The 16,813-nt window shown below is 41.2% G+C and overlaps 1 protein-coding gene across 3 annotated transcripts in view; it reads right to left on the bottom strand.

Annotated features, from left to right (window-relative positions):
* Positions 1 to 16,813, bottom strand: part of hspg2 (heparan sulfate proteoglycan 2) — a 93,551-nt gene that overhangs the window by 48,262 nt on the left and 28,476 nt on the right. For all 3 annotated transcript variants that reach the window (XM_063463500.1, XM_063463501.1, XM_063463502.1), the window contains exons 2-11: positions 16,592 to 16,721; positions 16,258 to 16,308; positions 4,418 to 4,524; positions 4,206 to 4,264; positions 3,737 to 3,909; positions 2,434 to 2,559; positions 2,097 to 2,288; positions 1,898 to 2,017; positions 702 to 833; positions 197 to 341 (exon numbers count right to left, since the gene is read on the bottom strand). In XM_063463500.1, coding sequence (XP_063319570.1) covers positions 197 to 341; positions 702 to 833; positions 1,898 to 2,017; positions 2,097 to 2,288; positions 2,434 to 2,559; positions 3,737 to 3,909; positions 4,206 to 4,264; positions 4,418 to 4,524; positions 16,258 to 16,308; positions 16,592 to 16,721 — 1,235 coding nt within the window. The remainder of the gene's footprint in view (positions 1 to 196; positions 342 to 701; positions 834 to 1,897; positions 2,018 to 2,096; positions 2,289 to 2,433; positions 2,560 to 3,736; positions 3,910 to 4,205; positions 4,265 to 4,417; positions 4,525 to 16,257; positions 16,309 to 16,591; positions 16,722 to 16,813) is intronic.

Here is a 16,813-nt window from a genome sequence, read left to right as displayed (position 1 = left end):
TGTTGGAAACAGATTGACTAAAAAATAACATTAACAAACTCCAATTCATAGATATTTTAGGCCATTTTGACTGTGTTTTCTCCAAACTCTGAATTATCAGAGGTTAAGAGTTTCTGAATGTGTACACTAAATTAGGTTTGATTATAGACCTGATGAACAAAAATCACAGAGGTGGTGAATTTCCTATCAAACCCACCTGTTGCTGGTAGGAATGTGTCCCCAGTTGAGTCTCCAGGTGATAATGGGTGTTGGCACTCCAACAGCTTGACAGGTGAATGTTACTGTGGCTCCCCGTGCAACCTGAACTGACTCTTCTGGGGGGCTTGTTACAGCAGGAGGGGCTGCGAGGAGTCAAAAAGGAAATAAACAAAAAATAAATGCACATTTACAAAACAGCTGGCACGTCACTGGAATTTGGCGAGTGAAGCTCATAAAGGCCGAGGAAGTCAAATTCTCTGCTATGGACAGACAATTTTCTTTTAGTTCAGGGAAGGAGGACTCACAAAAAGCCCTGTGTTTCACTGAATACATATGAAAAGAGCCTGTTTCACAGCAAATTAGGCAAAGTGTACAAACGAGGCAATCTACAGAGTAGTGTCAGAGAAGTGATTTGCATGAAAATATGAAAGAAAGAAGTTGAATGTGTACGAGAATGAGTCTATCAACAGGCAGATGTCGACAGGCACTGGAGTGAGACTTACTGCAGCCATACTCATCGGAGCGGTCTTCACAGTCTGGCTCTTCATCACACTGGTAACTAGCTGGGATACATTTGTTATCACTCAGGCATTCAAACTGCTCAGGAGCACACCTGTCATCGGGGCCCTTGGAGGCTGCAGTGATGACAAGATGAAAAGTAATAGCAAATTTATATCCCTTCACAACATAAACAGCAGCTTTGAATCAAGGTCAGAAAGGCTCATAGCAATTGCTTAGCACCAGCAACCAATAACCTAAACTGAAACCAATCATTTTTAGCATTATGGGAAAGGTGCTACCCCACCTCTTGCCCTAGCAAGCAGTGATGGGCTCCTTACCCTAAGATGGATGGATGGATGGGAAAGGTGCTTTTTTGCAGAGTCAAATAAGAAGATAAATACCACTATTTCTGGATTTAATATATGAACCTGAAGGTGTTAATTGGCATCACTCAACATAAAGAATGATAAAAGAAGGACACCTATCATGGATATCCTCCTATCCTTAATTAAATTATTTATTAATAAATAAATAATTAAAAGAACCACTGATGGACTTGATCTTTTTCTTCATCTAGGTCACATTCACAGTAAAGCGACTTATTCTCAGTGGCAATACATACATTTGTGGAAAGTTTCGGAGGCCTATGATTTGTTCCTTCTTTGTAAATAAGTTTGCTCATATTCACACGCAAGTATTTTCCTTTGCTTAACCAGTTCTGGGATATGGTGGTGGGGGGTGGAGCCTATCCCAGCTGTCATAGGGCAAGCAGCAGGGTACACACTGGAGAGGCCGCCAATCTGTCCCAGGGCTAAACCATAGAGACAGAAAATCGTTCACACCTACAGCTAGTTTAAAATAACCAATGAACCTAACCCCATGCATGTCTTTGGACTGTGGGAAGAAGACTGAGTGTCTGGAAATGGCTCATGAAAATACAGGAGAAAATTCAAATGTCACACAAAACACCCCAGGCGGAATTTGAACCCAGAACCTTCACACTGAGGAGACAGCGCTAACCACTGCACTATCATGCCACCCAGACTAGTATTTGAAATAATAAGATGACTTAACAAATCCAAAATTAGATTTAATATTGTTGTTTAAATTTAAGAGACAGACATCAGAGAGGTAAGGGAGCTTTACTTATTCCTTTAAGACAGATTTTTACTGTCTCACAAAAGAAATGGAGACTTACGGCAGTCGGTTTCATCTGAATTATCCTCACAGTCATTGTCTCCGTCGCAGCGCCAAAGTTTGAGTGCACAGCGACCGTTTTTACACTTGAACTCATTGGGTTCACAGGGAGATGGAGTACCTGCAAAAAAGGCAAGAGGCTGATTAGGGATCATGTTGCTCTCTGGGACTGTTCACATGTACAGGGCTGCGTTACTCACCACATCTAAACTCGTCGCTTCCATCTGGGCAGTCCCGCTGACCGTCACAGATATAGTCACGAGGTATACACTCTCCAGTCTGACATGTAGCCTGATCCACTCTGCAGGGTCCAGGTGGGCCGGGGGGACGCACTACCTTCTGGGTTGTATCGACTGTGGTGGCAGGGGTTGTGATGATCGGAATAATCGGCCCTATTGAGTGTGACACAAATCTTTCATTAGGCCTATGCAAAGATGTACACAGGCGCTAATTACTGTCCCACACATCAAACAGCCATTATTCCAGCATATAACTGACCATGTCAAACTGCCAACCAGTCACAATGAGGCCACTCACCACAATTGAGCTCATCACTCATGTCTCTGCAGTCTTGTCGGTTGTCACACAGGTATTCCATTAGGATACATGTCCCATCACCACACCTGTGCTCATCTGGCATGCAGGGTCTCACACTGGGGGTTACTTTTAGAGATGCAGAGGGGAAGCAGGGGGAGGGGGATGTTGAAGGATCAAAGACATGCAAGCGTTGACTATGGTACAGCCAAAAAACTACCTAACGTCATATTAAAGCACAAATTACACGAAAAGTTTTTAAAAAATTAAATTCATTTTATAATAAAACTTCTCCTGGAACTCTGCTGCAGAAAGATCAACTCAGAAGTGTTTTAAAGATTACCAAAATCTGAAAGCTTTGTGATAATTAAGGAGCTTTTCAAGAACATTACAAGATTTTCATTAGTGTTTGTGTTCTGGTAACCATAAAATATACCATAAGCTCAAACCAACATGGCAGCTATACAATGAACACACATTAGACAGATTATATTAGATGGGCAAGATGGGCAGATGGGCAAAAGAAATAGACACAAACTAAATGACAAAGAGTAGATTAGACATGGCTAGATGGATACAAAAAAATAGAACAGACAAATTTGATACAGAATAAGAAATAAATACAAGACTGGACAAGAAAGGCTTAATAACGCACAAATAAAGACTGGATTGAATAAACACTAAACAGGGATTATAGTGAACACAGGCTACAAATACTTTGTAAGAATAGATTCGACACACAGACACACAAAGACAGCAAAACGAGACAGACAGATGAATGACAATGCTATCACCTGAATAAACAAATAAAAGATTAAGTTACCATTTAACTCTATTAGTTGCCATGTCTGTATAGAGAGTTTTGTATTTGAATTGGTGGGGAAAATAAAAAAAAACGCTGCATTCCTAATCACACTCATGCCATGCAAAGATACTTTATACTCATTGGGCACTACTGGACTTCAAAGACTAAACTCAGAAGTAGACTCAAAGTCTGCTTCACACTTCTGTGCTTCCATGCAAAACATTCCTCAGACAACAGGACTTGTACACATCAAATTAAAGACACAAATGCTGAACTGTTCTTTCTAAATGCACTACAGTTTCTAACTCACCATGCAACAGGCATGGCAAAATACAAACCTGGGTCTGCTACATGCTCCGCTGAAGGCAAAGGTTCAGCTATAAACCAGAGGAAAATGTTAAGGTAACTGCCTACCCCGCTGGTAGATCTTCATCTGCTGTAAGTATTCAGCAGACTCTTGGGTAACAGTGGCACCTGTTTCAGTACTTCTTGAGGTCTTACCTACTCCAAGTCGTCTGAACTGGAAGCCCTGGACCGATGTGCTGTAGGAAGCAATTGCTCCTTCCTTCACCACGTTGTACAGCACGCTGCGGATCTGTTCCTCATTGGCGTTGTATTCAGATCCCACATCTATTTCTACAAATACATCAGCGCCATCCTCTCTTATCTCCTTTCTGCAAAGACAAAAAGAAGGCCAGCTGAGCCTACAGACTGTGCTGCATGCACCGCATATGTTAAACAATAAAGCTTGTTAAAAGCAAAGTTTCTCTTTGGCTGTCCTAGAAAGGGCTTACTTATTGCTCCTGTATTACTGACTGAATGTCTACAATGCTGCTGGCCTACTGGCCTTGGGCAATACGGAAAAACAAGAAGAAATATCACCTGGCAAGGTAAAAATATCCAGACAACAAAATAAAGCTACTTTAAGTGTCACAAATAAATATTTAAATAATATTGTGTATGTTCTTACTTAACAAGGATCACACTGACTGTCTGGACACCTGGAATCTTGTTGTACTCTGACTCGAGCTGTGGAGGAAAAATAAATTTTTAGACACACAGTCACACATTCTTAAATTAGCAAAGTCATAAATAAAATGTCTTTCACCTTATAAGGCAGTAACAGTCTTATCATACTGTACAAGAGCACTATTTAGCACAGTTTATGAGAACAGGACATACCGTGTCCACCACTGCTTCAGAAAGCTCGATAAATTCACGAGAGAAGATTTCTTCGTATTCGGGACCGTAGACCAGGGAGGTGAAGTTGACAGAAGCTCTGTAATAAACTAGAAACACAAAGTGGGGAGAATTATCTGTTAGTTAAACTGCACATTAATATCCAACTATTGTCAGGTGTGCGTGTTATAAGCTGCATTCAAGTCACTGTAGTCACGGTCACTGTGATGTGGGATACTGTTTGGAACTTCCTTTCCTCAGGAAAACCTCTGGTTAAATGTTTCAGAAGGTAAAAACTGAAAAGCACGACTGCAGCTTAAGTAAAAGCCACATACAAATTACAGCATCTATTTCTATATCTCAACTGTGACTGTGTCTGTGGCCAACAACCGACACACACTGACACAGTCACACTCCTCCACTTACTGAAAAATAACCATTAAATTGTACTATCAACTATTCTGTGGGTCACAGACATGGAAATAAATAATCTAACATTTTTAAGCATATTTAAATAGTGACACATGATAGAAATGAGTTACAAATACACATAATACTCGGGACATTCAATATAACAGGGTCAAAAGTTTGCTTCAGATCTCCTGACTGAATGCTGATGATATCACAGACTTGGAAGGTCAGTAGGAGTAAAGTCAGCATCAATACTGTGCCAGCAGCTGCGGAGGAAGAAGAAGAAGAGGATCCTCTGTGAATGACTCTAGAAGAAGGCCTCAACATTCCCTCCTCAAGTCATACATGCATGAGGCAGGAAGGCTGGAGAGCAGTGTAAGGGGTCAGAGGATTACATCAATGGCCTACTTAGACTCCTTGTTCATGTAGTTCAGCAGCTAAAAACAGAACACTTTGCATTCAAATGTGTGGCAAACAGAAGCTGCAGTTAAATCGAGTTTTTATGCAATGCAAGCAAGTAGACATTTATTTAAATTAGGTTTTACAACTTTGAGAACATAACAGACATTCCTGTAGTGATACCGTGCAAGGAATTTAGGGATTTTCACATAGCTTAAGAAAGCTTCATGTTAAAAGGTGAGAGCATGCAGACTGAGATCCTGTAAACCATGTGCAATGTTTTCAGAAAATGACTCACTGTATATTCATATATTTTACAACAATAGCTTGTGATGATTACAGGAGAAACAAAAACAATAATGGCATCCGGATAGATAACAACAAAATTCTGTAGAAGCATGCAGCAAAGCAATTGTTCTTCACTTGTGGTAGATTATAGGAGTCACACTGTAAAATAATAGCTTCTGCCAGTACTTCACTGTAATTTAACGGGGAAATTAGCTGCATTAAAGGCTTTTGAAACATTCTCAAATTGTTGATATACCCTCTTGTACAAAACAACTATAATGTGCGACTCGTTTTGAGGGAAATATTCGCTGTAATATTATGATTACAATGTCACAGGCTTAGCCATGAGACTTAAAATAGCCTGCGCCTGCGGGGTGCCCCATTCTCACACTCCTGCCAACACTTTGTTAGGATGGGCTTGCCAACCTCTGATTTTAGGCTGGTAGTGTGGCTTTAGGGAGGAAGTCAATATTTGTACTGTTTCTTGCAGTGAGATGCTACTTGCCGTGCCAAAAGCAAAGAGTCATGTTCTAAGTAGGCATCTGCTCAGCCTCTAGTTAGAAACATACATGCCCAAATATGCATAAAACAATAAATCTGCTCACATACACACTTACTGTGTGCAGCCGCTATACACAGTCTTGGTGTATATAATTTTCTTCACCCTTTCCTTGTTCTTTGGATAATTGCATATCACTAGACATTCACACTGACAGCAGATATACATCATGCTTAACAGGAGCTACCTAACTAAAAGTTATAGATTTGGTGTCTCACATAAAGGCTGTGCGGTCACTGTGTTTAAGAGCTTTCCTCACTTTATGCCGCTAAGTCCCATTTTCCTTCTACACATCGGTGTTACAACAAGATGTCCAACTCCTGGCGAGAAAAGCACCTTTTATGTCAAAGTAAACTGAGCATTGCCTAAGAAAACAGTAAGGGGAACAAGTAAGAACAGCACTGCAGGCTTTAGCACAACCTGGTGTGCTCGCTTTTCAGACTGCTGCTATTAGATTTATAGGACCAATTGTTAGGCCTGAATATGGTCTCAGAAAACAAGCAACATCAAAGTTGCTCATCAAAGCGCCTCTTTTGACCCATATATAATCTAATCACTTGAGTGGGTACTTGCTGCCAGGTCAACAGTGGCTTGAAGCCCAATTTCTCTCTGAGCTTGCCGCAAAAAACAGAAGAATGGGACTGCCTGAGATCCTTTGATTAGCGCACCGAGTTGTGCCATACTGCTAACGAGGGCCTCTTTCACTCCAAGAGCTCCTGTGGGCAACTTACTGCTTTCAGCAAGGGGGAAATCCCCTTTGCCAAGCGCCACCACCATCAAAGGTGATGAAACTGTGAGAACAGATGTGACGAGTGGGAGAGAGAAAAAAAGTGTGGAAAAGTAGCATTCCATACTCTTAATTCATAAACTTATTTGGCGATTAAAGCTGTTCAGTAGAACTGTGGCAGCTTTGTGCAATGGGCCCCTCTGACACTCAGAGGGCTACGCAGAAGACAAAGAGCTGATTGAGCAATGAGCCCAGCCTGGCCTTTAAACCCCAGCCACGCTGGGTTTGACCTTCAACCCCCGAGGCTGCGCCCAGCACCAGTCAAGCCATTTCCAAAACATGTGGGGGAGAGCCAGATTCTATAAGAACAAGGCCCAAACCACAATGCTCTAATAACTCCAACAAAGATCTTTAGTAACTCCCCTACATGGGATTTTGCTCTCTCTCATCTCAATCTCCTCCTTAGTTTTTCTGCCTATATTTCCATTTGCCAGCTGTCTCTTTCTCATCTTAACTCCCGTAGACACGACTGCTGCTACTTAACCCCTTCGCTGGTAACAAGCCAAAAACTCTGTTTCCAAGTCCATTTATTGCCCTGTGGGGAAATCTAGGGACTTAATTCTGGCTTCATTATTAATCTCTTCCCATCCTGCTCATCCACAGCTTGCAATGTAGAGATCAAAACCACCACTATATATAAAAAAGCTCATTTTCATCCTTGTGTTGTAGTTATTTAGTATAAGACCTGGTTTGTTGCATTGGAGTTGAACCACCAACATGAGGCTGATATTTCAGAAAGCAATTTTAAAATGAAAGCATGGAGTACATTTTGCAAGTGTCATGGTAACGTCATTTCAAAGACATTTTTAGCTAGAAATGGACATGTTGTCACTCTGTTACATGATGGAAAAAGCATATAATTTTCCATAGCATCGGAAATCATTGGGAAACGCCTGTAAGACATTTGGAAAAACAAACCAGCTGGACTCAGACACTACATGCCCCAGCTGAGTCTTCCTTGGAATGTTATCTGAGAGTGTGTTTGGAAAAGACCATGCATAACTGAATGGAACAGGTGAAAGCAGAGTGTGCCAAAGACAAGAAACAAGAGAAAAACAAAGTGTTAAGACAGAGGTGCTTCAGGACTTACTTTGGTCGTGCTCACTTGGGCTCTGTATGTTCCTCAGATATGAAGAATCCAACCAATGTGCTATAGCAAGAAATGAAGTGCAAGCAGCAGAGAGCAAGCAATAGTGGGAAAAGACGTGGTAGGGAGGTCAACACGGCACAAACATGAGCCAGAGGTCAAAGATCAACCAAGGAAAGCAACACAAGAACAAGGGAAACAAATGAAATTAGCCAGGCAGGTGCAGAGAGGTTAAAGTTTCAGCAAAGTTAGACAGGAAAACAGATGCAGGGAGGGAGAAAACAGAGAAAGATAATAAGTAGGAGAATTGAAAAGAGAAAAAGTTGTAGTAACAGAAACAGGAAATCAAGAAAAGCCACTACGATTACGTGAAACAGACATATTACAGTGGTAGCAGAACAAAAAATCTAAAAAATCCCAACATCGTTTCATGAGAAGCTGGAAATGTCACCATCGATTTGCTGTGATCAACAGTCCCACTAATCATTACCATCTAAATGTTGTGGATACTGCTTCATGGGACAGAGTCTGCAGGAGGCCTGTGGTTTTATTAACCAGTGTCTGCCAGGAAACACACAAGGAAATCTCCTTACATGACAGTGACGAGGAGAAAAGGTGAGGGGCCATAACTTTAGACATACCTCTTCCTCAGTCTTTCAACACAAAGAGAATACTTTACAAACAAAGTGCACACGTCCACATCCTGCTCTTCACATCTCAGCTGTCTGACACATACATCCACCCTGGCACTGCAGTAATGCAGGGAGGAGCTGTTTCCTGTTTTCCTTTTCAAATGGAAGAACTGAGCACCATTAAAAGAGTTTTAACTGGTTTTACCCTAAGTTCTCTCCACTGGCATGGGCAACAATGACCACGTTCTTTTTCGTGGTGACTCATTCATTCTTCCACTGCTTGGGGCATGCTATGAAATGTCAAGTGAGGATGCCTTTTGGTTGTTTCAAGAAAGAGATCCAAGTACAAAGGTTGATTTACAAAGCATTTACAGGATCTATTCACTATCTTGTAAACAAAAGCGCCCTTAAAAATGTATTAAAATGCTCCACACAAGCAGTTTATACTAACAAGAGAGATTTTTTATGCTCCTCTCCAGATAAATATGAGTCCACTCCATAAACTTCAACAAACAGTAGTAAACAAGATCTCCTTCATAATTGAGTGAGTATACTGGATCCAGCTGTTGTACAGCTGCACATGCGAAAACCATGTGGGTTTTGACACACGTTACTGTAGTTGTGGCATATATTTTAGAAGAAGGCAGAGTTGACAAAAAGAAAAAAAACTGAGTAAAGATTTTTGTCCGGCTTGCAGTAGGTCTGCAAGCCAGACAAAGCATTTCTTCAAGTCCAAAATGCCCAGCCAGGAAACAATTGAGAGAAAACATGCCCTACCCAAATGATATGAGGTATCCCACAAGAATAGTGACCCAAACTAATTAAGGCTAATGAAGCATTTGCTACTTCAAAGTCTGCTGATCTGCTGTGATCACTGTCAGAAACAGAAAGAGAGTGGAAGCCAGAGAGGAGGCGGTAACAGATTTGTTAATACTCTCTGCTCTGTTATGGGTTGATCAGGCTAACGTCACTCACTGAGGCAGTGGTCACTGTGTAAGAGGCTGGATAGAGAGATATTTGAAAATACAACAAACTAAAGGAATCTCTTACCCAACAGGAGAAACATAAAGTAAGTATATTGCTTAAACTAATTAAGAGAACACTCAATCTTCATAGTATAACTTGAAGTCAGTTACACTTCAGGGACATCAATATGTCCAGTGATGAAGCATAAACAATTGTGAATCCATTTCACTCGCTCTGAAGCAAATGAATGTGACAACAGGTGCAATGGAGAGGAAACAACAAGACAACTACATCCATTTTCTTCCGCTTATCCAATTCAGGGTCATGGGCAAGGCAATCCCTAAAAAGGGAATGGTTTTGTACGTGGTGGCCACAGACCATTGCTCTCTCCTTATCCCCCTAGACTGATTTTTGTATACTTTATCTTTTTGTTACTGTCCTTTATACCACTGAGACACAGTCTTAAGAGTGTGGAGGAGATGCTTGAAGATGGATACACAAAGTGCAATGGACAGGGGCGTAGAATGGCATCAATGCAGCAGAAGGACAGTATTGGCTTCTTTGGGTCAGGGGCAGCAGGAGCACCATCAGGACCCTAGAAAATGACCTTTAGCAAGCTACTGATCTGCATGTTTCTGACCAAACTGCTCATGGAGAGAATCAGAAACAGACTCTGTGGCACGAGGTCTCGGTATCCTTTAGTGTTTAGTCCAGCACCACAAAGCATGACTGACGATCGTGGGAAAACAGAAGAACAGTAGGTCCTCCACTGGCACTCTGTTCATTTCAAAGATGAGAACAAGTTCACACTGAGCACATGTGACAGGTAAAAAATAGTCTGGAGACATCGGCAACATCATCCTGCATGACTGGTTTGGCAGTGGGTCAGTAATGGTCTGGCAAGGAATATCCTTGGAGGGTCAAACTTCTGCTAGGTACAAGAATGAAATCCTCAGACAAATTGTCAGATCTTCTGGGCCCCATGTTCCCCCTGGTACAGCGTCATGTGGCCAGAGTGTGCAGGCAATGCCTGGATCAAGCAAATATTTTTGAATCCAAATGAAAACTTCTGGGGCATTGTGTAAATAGTGCCACAGACTGTCCAGCGGTTCACTGATGCCCCGGGCAGGCATATGGGGTAATACACTCAGTAGAGTGTGTCTCATGTCAAGCTGCATTATCTTGTGGTTTAAATTTTTAACTTTGATTGAATTCAGCCAGAATACATTATTTTGGCCTCCACTGACCTTTGTTACACCAGTTTATGTGGTTTCCCTTTTTTTTTTTTGGGGGGGGGGGGGGGGGGGGGGGCAGTGGATGAATTGAAAATATATGAATTGTCAGCAACAGAAGAAAAACTAGTTAAGAACTTAACAAGTCCCAGGAGTGGTATTATTTGATATAGATACTCTCTAGGGTGCAACCAGGAAGCCACTAATCAACTGTGGAGCTTTATCCAAATGAACTCATATCTGGGAAAACCACAGGACAATTGAATACCCAGCCAATAACCACTTTAATTCAGTTTTTGGTCTGCAGCACAATTAAACATTTTGCTAGCACAAGTGTAAGTTACTCACTTATGATGTATCGTAGCTTATTTTTAAGCTCATCAAAATGCACAGAGATATAAAGTACAAGTCCTTCCTGGAGAGAGGAAAAAGAAAATCACTCCAGCAGGCAGATATTCTTTCTTTGAACGAAACCCTAAAAATCTCTTTCCTAAAGAGGAGTGTCACAAGCCAGCTCTCCAAGGCAACTCATTTGTTATTGGTACAACAGAGTGTAGGATCACAGGGCTAGGTGCAGTAATAGAGCTCAAGACCATTCAGCAGGAGTCTTTCAGAACTATGCCCACCCAAAATGAATTGTGCACAGTCAGAGTGACAATCTGCTGCTTATGAATAGACAGAAGCTTTTATCACTGATTGAGACGAGTAGGTAAGACAAAGGTTAGTCCAAACGTGTCATTTAACACTGCAGCGCCGATGTTCTTTTGCTCCTACAACTGTCCTGTCCACAACATTCTGTTTCAAGTGCGTGACCTCCTTGTAGGGCTCCAGCAGTACAACAACAAATATCTCAGCAAAATAACTGCAGCTGCCAGCGTTTGTCCCTCTGTGTAAGTGCCCAAGAGGCTCAGTGTATCTGACACACTCTTGCAAACACACACACAGGCAGTGCCACTGAGACACACATACCAGCTGACCATGAAAAAGCACGCAACTGAGTGGGTGGCCTGGCACTGCTCAGGCCAAACTGACAAGACAAGCTACATTACCCTGATGTATTGTCCACTAATGGTGCAACATCTGCTCAATTTGACAGATAACGGAGGAACCCAAACCTATGTCATGTTTTTTTCAGTAAGCGCTCACTAGTAAATGATTAGAAGCAAAGCCAGGTGAGGCTCCACAGGAATGCAGTACCCTGTCTGTGAGTCTCCCTCTACTCACATCAGTGTCAACAGTATACACACACACACATGCACACACACACAAATCACAGCATGTAGATCGAACTCCAATGACAGGTGAGTCCTTGTCTAGCTTATTTAAACAATGGATGAGAGAGCTAGTTTAGACAGCAGCGTTAGATATTGATGTATAGCAATCTCAGCACGACAATATCTAGAAGCCATCTGAGTTTCTCAGGGCTGAGATGCTGTTTATCATGTTTACACTGACATATCTTTTCTCCACTTGCAATAACAAAACATTAGTGAGCCACAGTGAAAGAGAATGACAGCTAGTAGGCTTGTTGACACAGTGACTTTGACATGTATTGCTTATCTCTTCTATTTTTAATATGTGGTTGCCTTTTCCTTTTTTTTTTTTTGCACAGCAAAAGATAAAAAAAATATTATATAATTTCTGAGTAAATCTCAAGACTTCTTTAAAAGGAGGCTACTTGGACAAATACAATGCACTATGATACTGACATGTTCCTAAACCATTGCAATGAGAAATGTACTTAATGGGACATATTACGGTTGAAGTTGGTCTACTATGGGACTGCACTGGGACCTACACCAAATGCCTTCCACTTGCATCTCTGGAAAGCATAAGGTGGAAAGAACACACCTCCCTTCCTTTTTATGCGCATACATGGAAAGTTGTGGAGGTGTGGAGAGTAAGACTACAGCATAGTACAAAAAAGGAACAAGAGACAACAGACACTGATAAAGTTTTTTTTAAAAAGGAGCTAAGGGGTGGAGGTGGGTTGTAGCTGGACTTCTCTGAGAAGTCAGAAATTAATCAAGCATAATATTCAACTACTAAAAACAAATGTTATTTGTTATTCTACATTTTAATCAAAAAATAATAGTCCATCCTTCCATTCTCTTCCACTTATCCTTATCAGAGTCGTGGGGGAGGGATGGAGCCTATCCCAGCTTTTATAGGGCGAGAGGCAGGGTACACCCTGGACAGGTTGCCAGTGTGTTGCAGGGCTAACACAGAGAGGCCGACCAGTTGTGCTCACATTCACACATATGGGAAATTTAGAATTACCAATTAACTCAACACCACTAACTGCATGTCTTTGGACCGTGGGAGGAAGTCAGAGTACCTGGCCCACGGAGACATAAGAGAACATGCAAACTCCACACAGGTGGAGTGGAACTCAGGCAACAGTGATAACCTCCGAGGTGCTCCAAACAATGTGCTTTACTATTTTTTCTTGGATAACAACAACTTACATACATATTTACAACAACATAGTGAATTAACCACTAGAAAATAATGAAAATATATTTTGCTGATTACTAGTACTGTTAAGCTGGGCTATAAACCTTATTTTTAGTAATGGTTAATTACCATTATTTATTTATATAGAAAAAGAAGTGGTCTGCCATGTTTTTTCACCCTGGTCTAAGTATATTTAAAAAAAATAATTCTCAAGCTTTTTACCCAAAATAAACACTGTGAAGAGCGTAACCCCAGCGGCCTTTCGCCAATTACTACACTATTACAAGCGAGTGGCCTGGTAACCTTTGTTTCCTTATGTCCTAAACAAAGTGGCCAATATCCTTAGAACATTGGGAATATCTGTAATGGAGCCAGTGGAACAAGGAAAGGCTCTCACAGAGCAGATAAGCTGGATTTACCTCCTCAGAGTCCCAAAGAAATCTCTTTGGGACTCTGAGTTTAGAGGTCACAATGAAAGGTTAGGAGGACATGGGACACAGTTTCCATATCTCTGGAAAAGATTGCATACTATGATTAAGAGGGAGACAAAGAGCAACAATACACAGAAGACGGTTCACAATAGCTCTTATTTAAGAGCAGTTTCAATTCCAGATGTTTTGCAGGGAGTCATTGTACATGTCTGAGACAAAGGGAAATGGGAATTCCTTAACCATCAGCAAACAGTCACACAACAGGATACAAAGCATAATGGGGGCATCTGTACCACCAGCGTCTCGCCATTTACAGAAGTGGAGGGGGAAGGAAGGCACAGGCTTGGGTGAATTGTCTGGACAGCCAACAGGACAGAGACACTCAGCAAAGTATTCAGGATTCAGCACAGGAAACAGAATTTCCTTCCCAAGGCAGATTTACTCAGATCTATATATGGCGCTAGTCTGACTACACTAGTCTTACCATCACGGTCATACTGGGGAGAATGCAAATGTGTCCAGGCACCTTTGAGATAAGGCAATATAATTAAGAAAGCACCACATAATCTCAACTTTCTTTTCAACAGCTACATTAAAAGAAAATTGACCTCTATGTGAAAACAAAAGCAAGGAAGTTTATGGAACCAGAGCTCATTCACGCTCAAAATGTTAACACACACAAATGGAAATATATTTTCTCATCCTGTACTGTGAACAGAACACTGATTTGCTTTGTCTTTTATGACTTTTAGATATTTTTTCTCACACGAATCTGTCTGCCATTCTCATTATAAGACCAGCTCAGCGTGCTGCAGAAGGCTGGAGTACAACTTAGGCTGAAACAAGCGGCAATCTGTGTTTATGGGGTAAAAATGCATTCCCTTTAACTATGTCTCAATCAGTCAACGCTAAACAAATACTGAAGGCTGAATCAAAAAGTGATTCAACAGTCAGTTAAGCCTTGCTAGTCTAATCTGCCGCTATCACATGATGTCAACACCACACACATTAATGCTAGCCGTGTTAAAATATCCTCTGGCACCTTTAACTGGCCTAGATTCTGTGAGGCTTCACAGAATTGCTATTTCTGTGAGTGAAGCACATGATGCTCTTATGCTAGCTTGCTACCAAAACAATTATTGTGCCCTGATGTAATTAGCTCCACAAATTGTTGCAAAAAATAGTCTATTATGTGTCAGAGTCTTTTGGAAATGACCTTTTAGTTCACTGGCTCTTCATATGGAATCTACTTTTGAATCTATGGTATTGCTGAATACAATTTAATGTTCTTTTCATGAATTCTGGTCCTCATTACAGTAAAAAAGGATGATAAGTTATGGTATGCTTTAGGGCACAGCCATACTACTAGCCCAGATCAAAATGGCTGAAGTTATGGCAGCAAATTTCTATCTTCTACATATAGTCTATGTAGATCTAAAGACTTCAGCTAATTGAGTGCCATGTGAGAACTAAAATTAAAAGAACTTTAACCTATTAGCTCCCTAGTACCTGTGATTTCCAATTGCATGCAATTTCCTAGTGGATTCAGGGAGTGTCATGTTTGCACATGCAGACATGCAGTTAGCAGTCATTACTAAACCAGAGTACTTACTTAAGAGTAATCTAAAGTGAGAAATGGCAACTTTGGACAATGCTCGGACCTATGTAACTCATTGCTGTCACAAAATAGAGTGTTAACACTATAATTATGGGAAATATAATTAAAGCACAGTCATATAGGATGCCATCGATCAGTGAAGTTTCATGGTGAACTATAAATCAAAACCTGAGTGATGGATATCTACGATGTGACTCCAGTTATCCTTTGACGTCGAGCATTAATTTAGCTACAACATCACAGCTCAGCAGTTAAATGTAGTATGCTACTAGGTAATACTCTTAAGGCATCCTTTGTGGCTAACCCTGAGTAGCATGCACACCACACATGTTCAGTGAAAAGGTCAGGTAACAGTAATTCTTAGTTATTTTGCTGTCTGCAATGAAAAGCAACCCATGGATTGTAAAAACTATAAAACACGGACCAAGAACAGCGGCACACGTAAACTTTAGGTATGATTAAAGAGTCAGACCATCATGCAAAGTTTATTATGGTTTCTGCATTATTTTTTTCTGAAACTATGTGCAGTGATATAGTGTGTTCCTTGAACAAAATACAAGTCTGAATAAAAATAATGGGGTAGAGGTGCTTTCCCGCAGTTTTTATTGTTCATTGGGTGTTTATGTATCTTATTGTGCTGTCACCTCCGCCAGTGGTTAAAAGGATGAAAGAGGAGATGTTTATGTCTCAAAGATAAAGCCAAGGCCCTGTGTTATGACCAGAGTCTGGCAAGCTGGCAAAGAGGGAGGAGAGGTTGTAGCAGGATGTGGAGGTATCATCACTCAGGCACCGACAGACATTATGCACAAGTGTGCATGCACAAACGCACGCAATGACACATGCGCGCACACACGGTGCTACTGGTGCACGTCAGAGTCGCAGATGGGGGAGCTTTAGAGGGCTGAGTGATCCACCGCATGTAAACAAAATCTGTCAGAGTGAATTGTTAGATCCACAAGATTGTCTGTTCACTTACTTGTGCTATCAGGCCACGGTGTGCTTCCATATTCCTCTCCACTGGGCTGGTCTTTGGAATGAGAGAAACAGAAGTATAGGTCAATGTGCTGATTTGCGGTGAGGAAAACATTTAATTATATTTAAAGTAGTGCACCAAATCTCCTGGAGATCTATATTCCCCTTAAACAGTCGGAGTCTCGCAAGTCAATATAAGTGGAAATCTCTGAACAAATATTTACCGATTTTCTGTTTTGGCGTGGTTTAACAGTCTTAAGAATTTATATTGAAAGCATAAGTGGTGTGAATTAAGAGCAGCTGTTGCTTTGTGGTTATACAGCTTTTACCAAACCCACCTCCTGACGCTTCATCAGCTGCAAAGTCCTCATCATCATCCAGTAAACTCTGAGATCCCTGGATAGTTTTTTCTGCCTCCAAATCTTCTGGCAGAGGAACCTCGCCCCATACCTTGGAGGCCTGTGTCACCTGCAGTAAACACAGAGAGATTAATAAGGGTTGAAGTCTCTTGGGAAAAGGGTTACACCCAGTGCTATACATGAGCTCTGGAATTGTGTAGA

The sequence above is a fragment of the Pelmatolapia mariae genome, linkage group LG20 (assembly GCF_036321145.2).
Source record: "Pelmatolapia mariae isolate MD_Pm_ZW linkage group LG20, Pm_UMD_F_2, whole genome shotgun sequence".
In the NCBI taxonomy this organism is placed as follows: Eukaryota; Metazoa; Chordata; class Actinopteri; order Cichliformes; family Cichlidae; genus Pelmatolapia; species Pelmatolapia mariae.
This window is presented reverse-complemented; position numbering and strand designations above follow the sequence as displayed.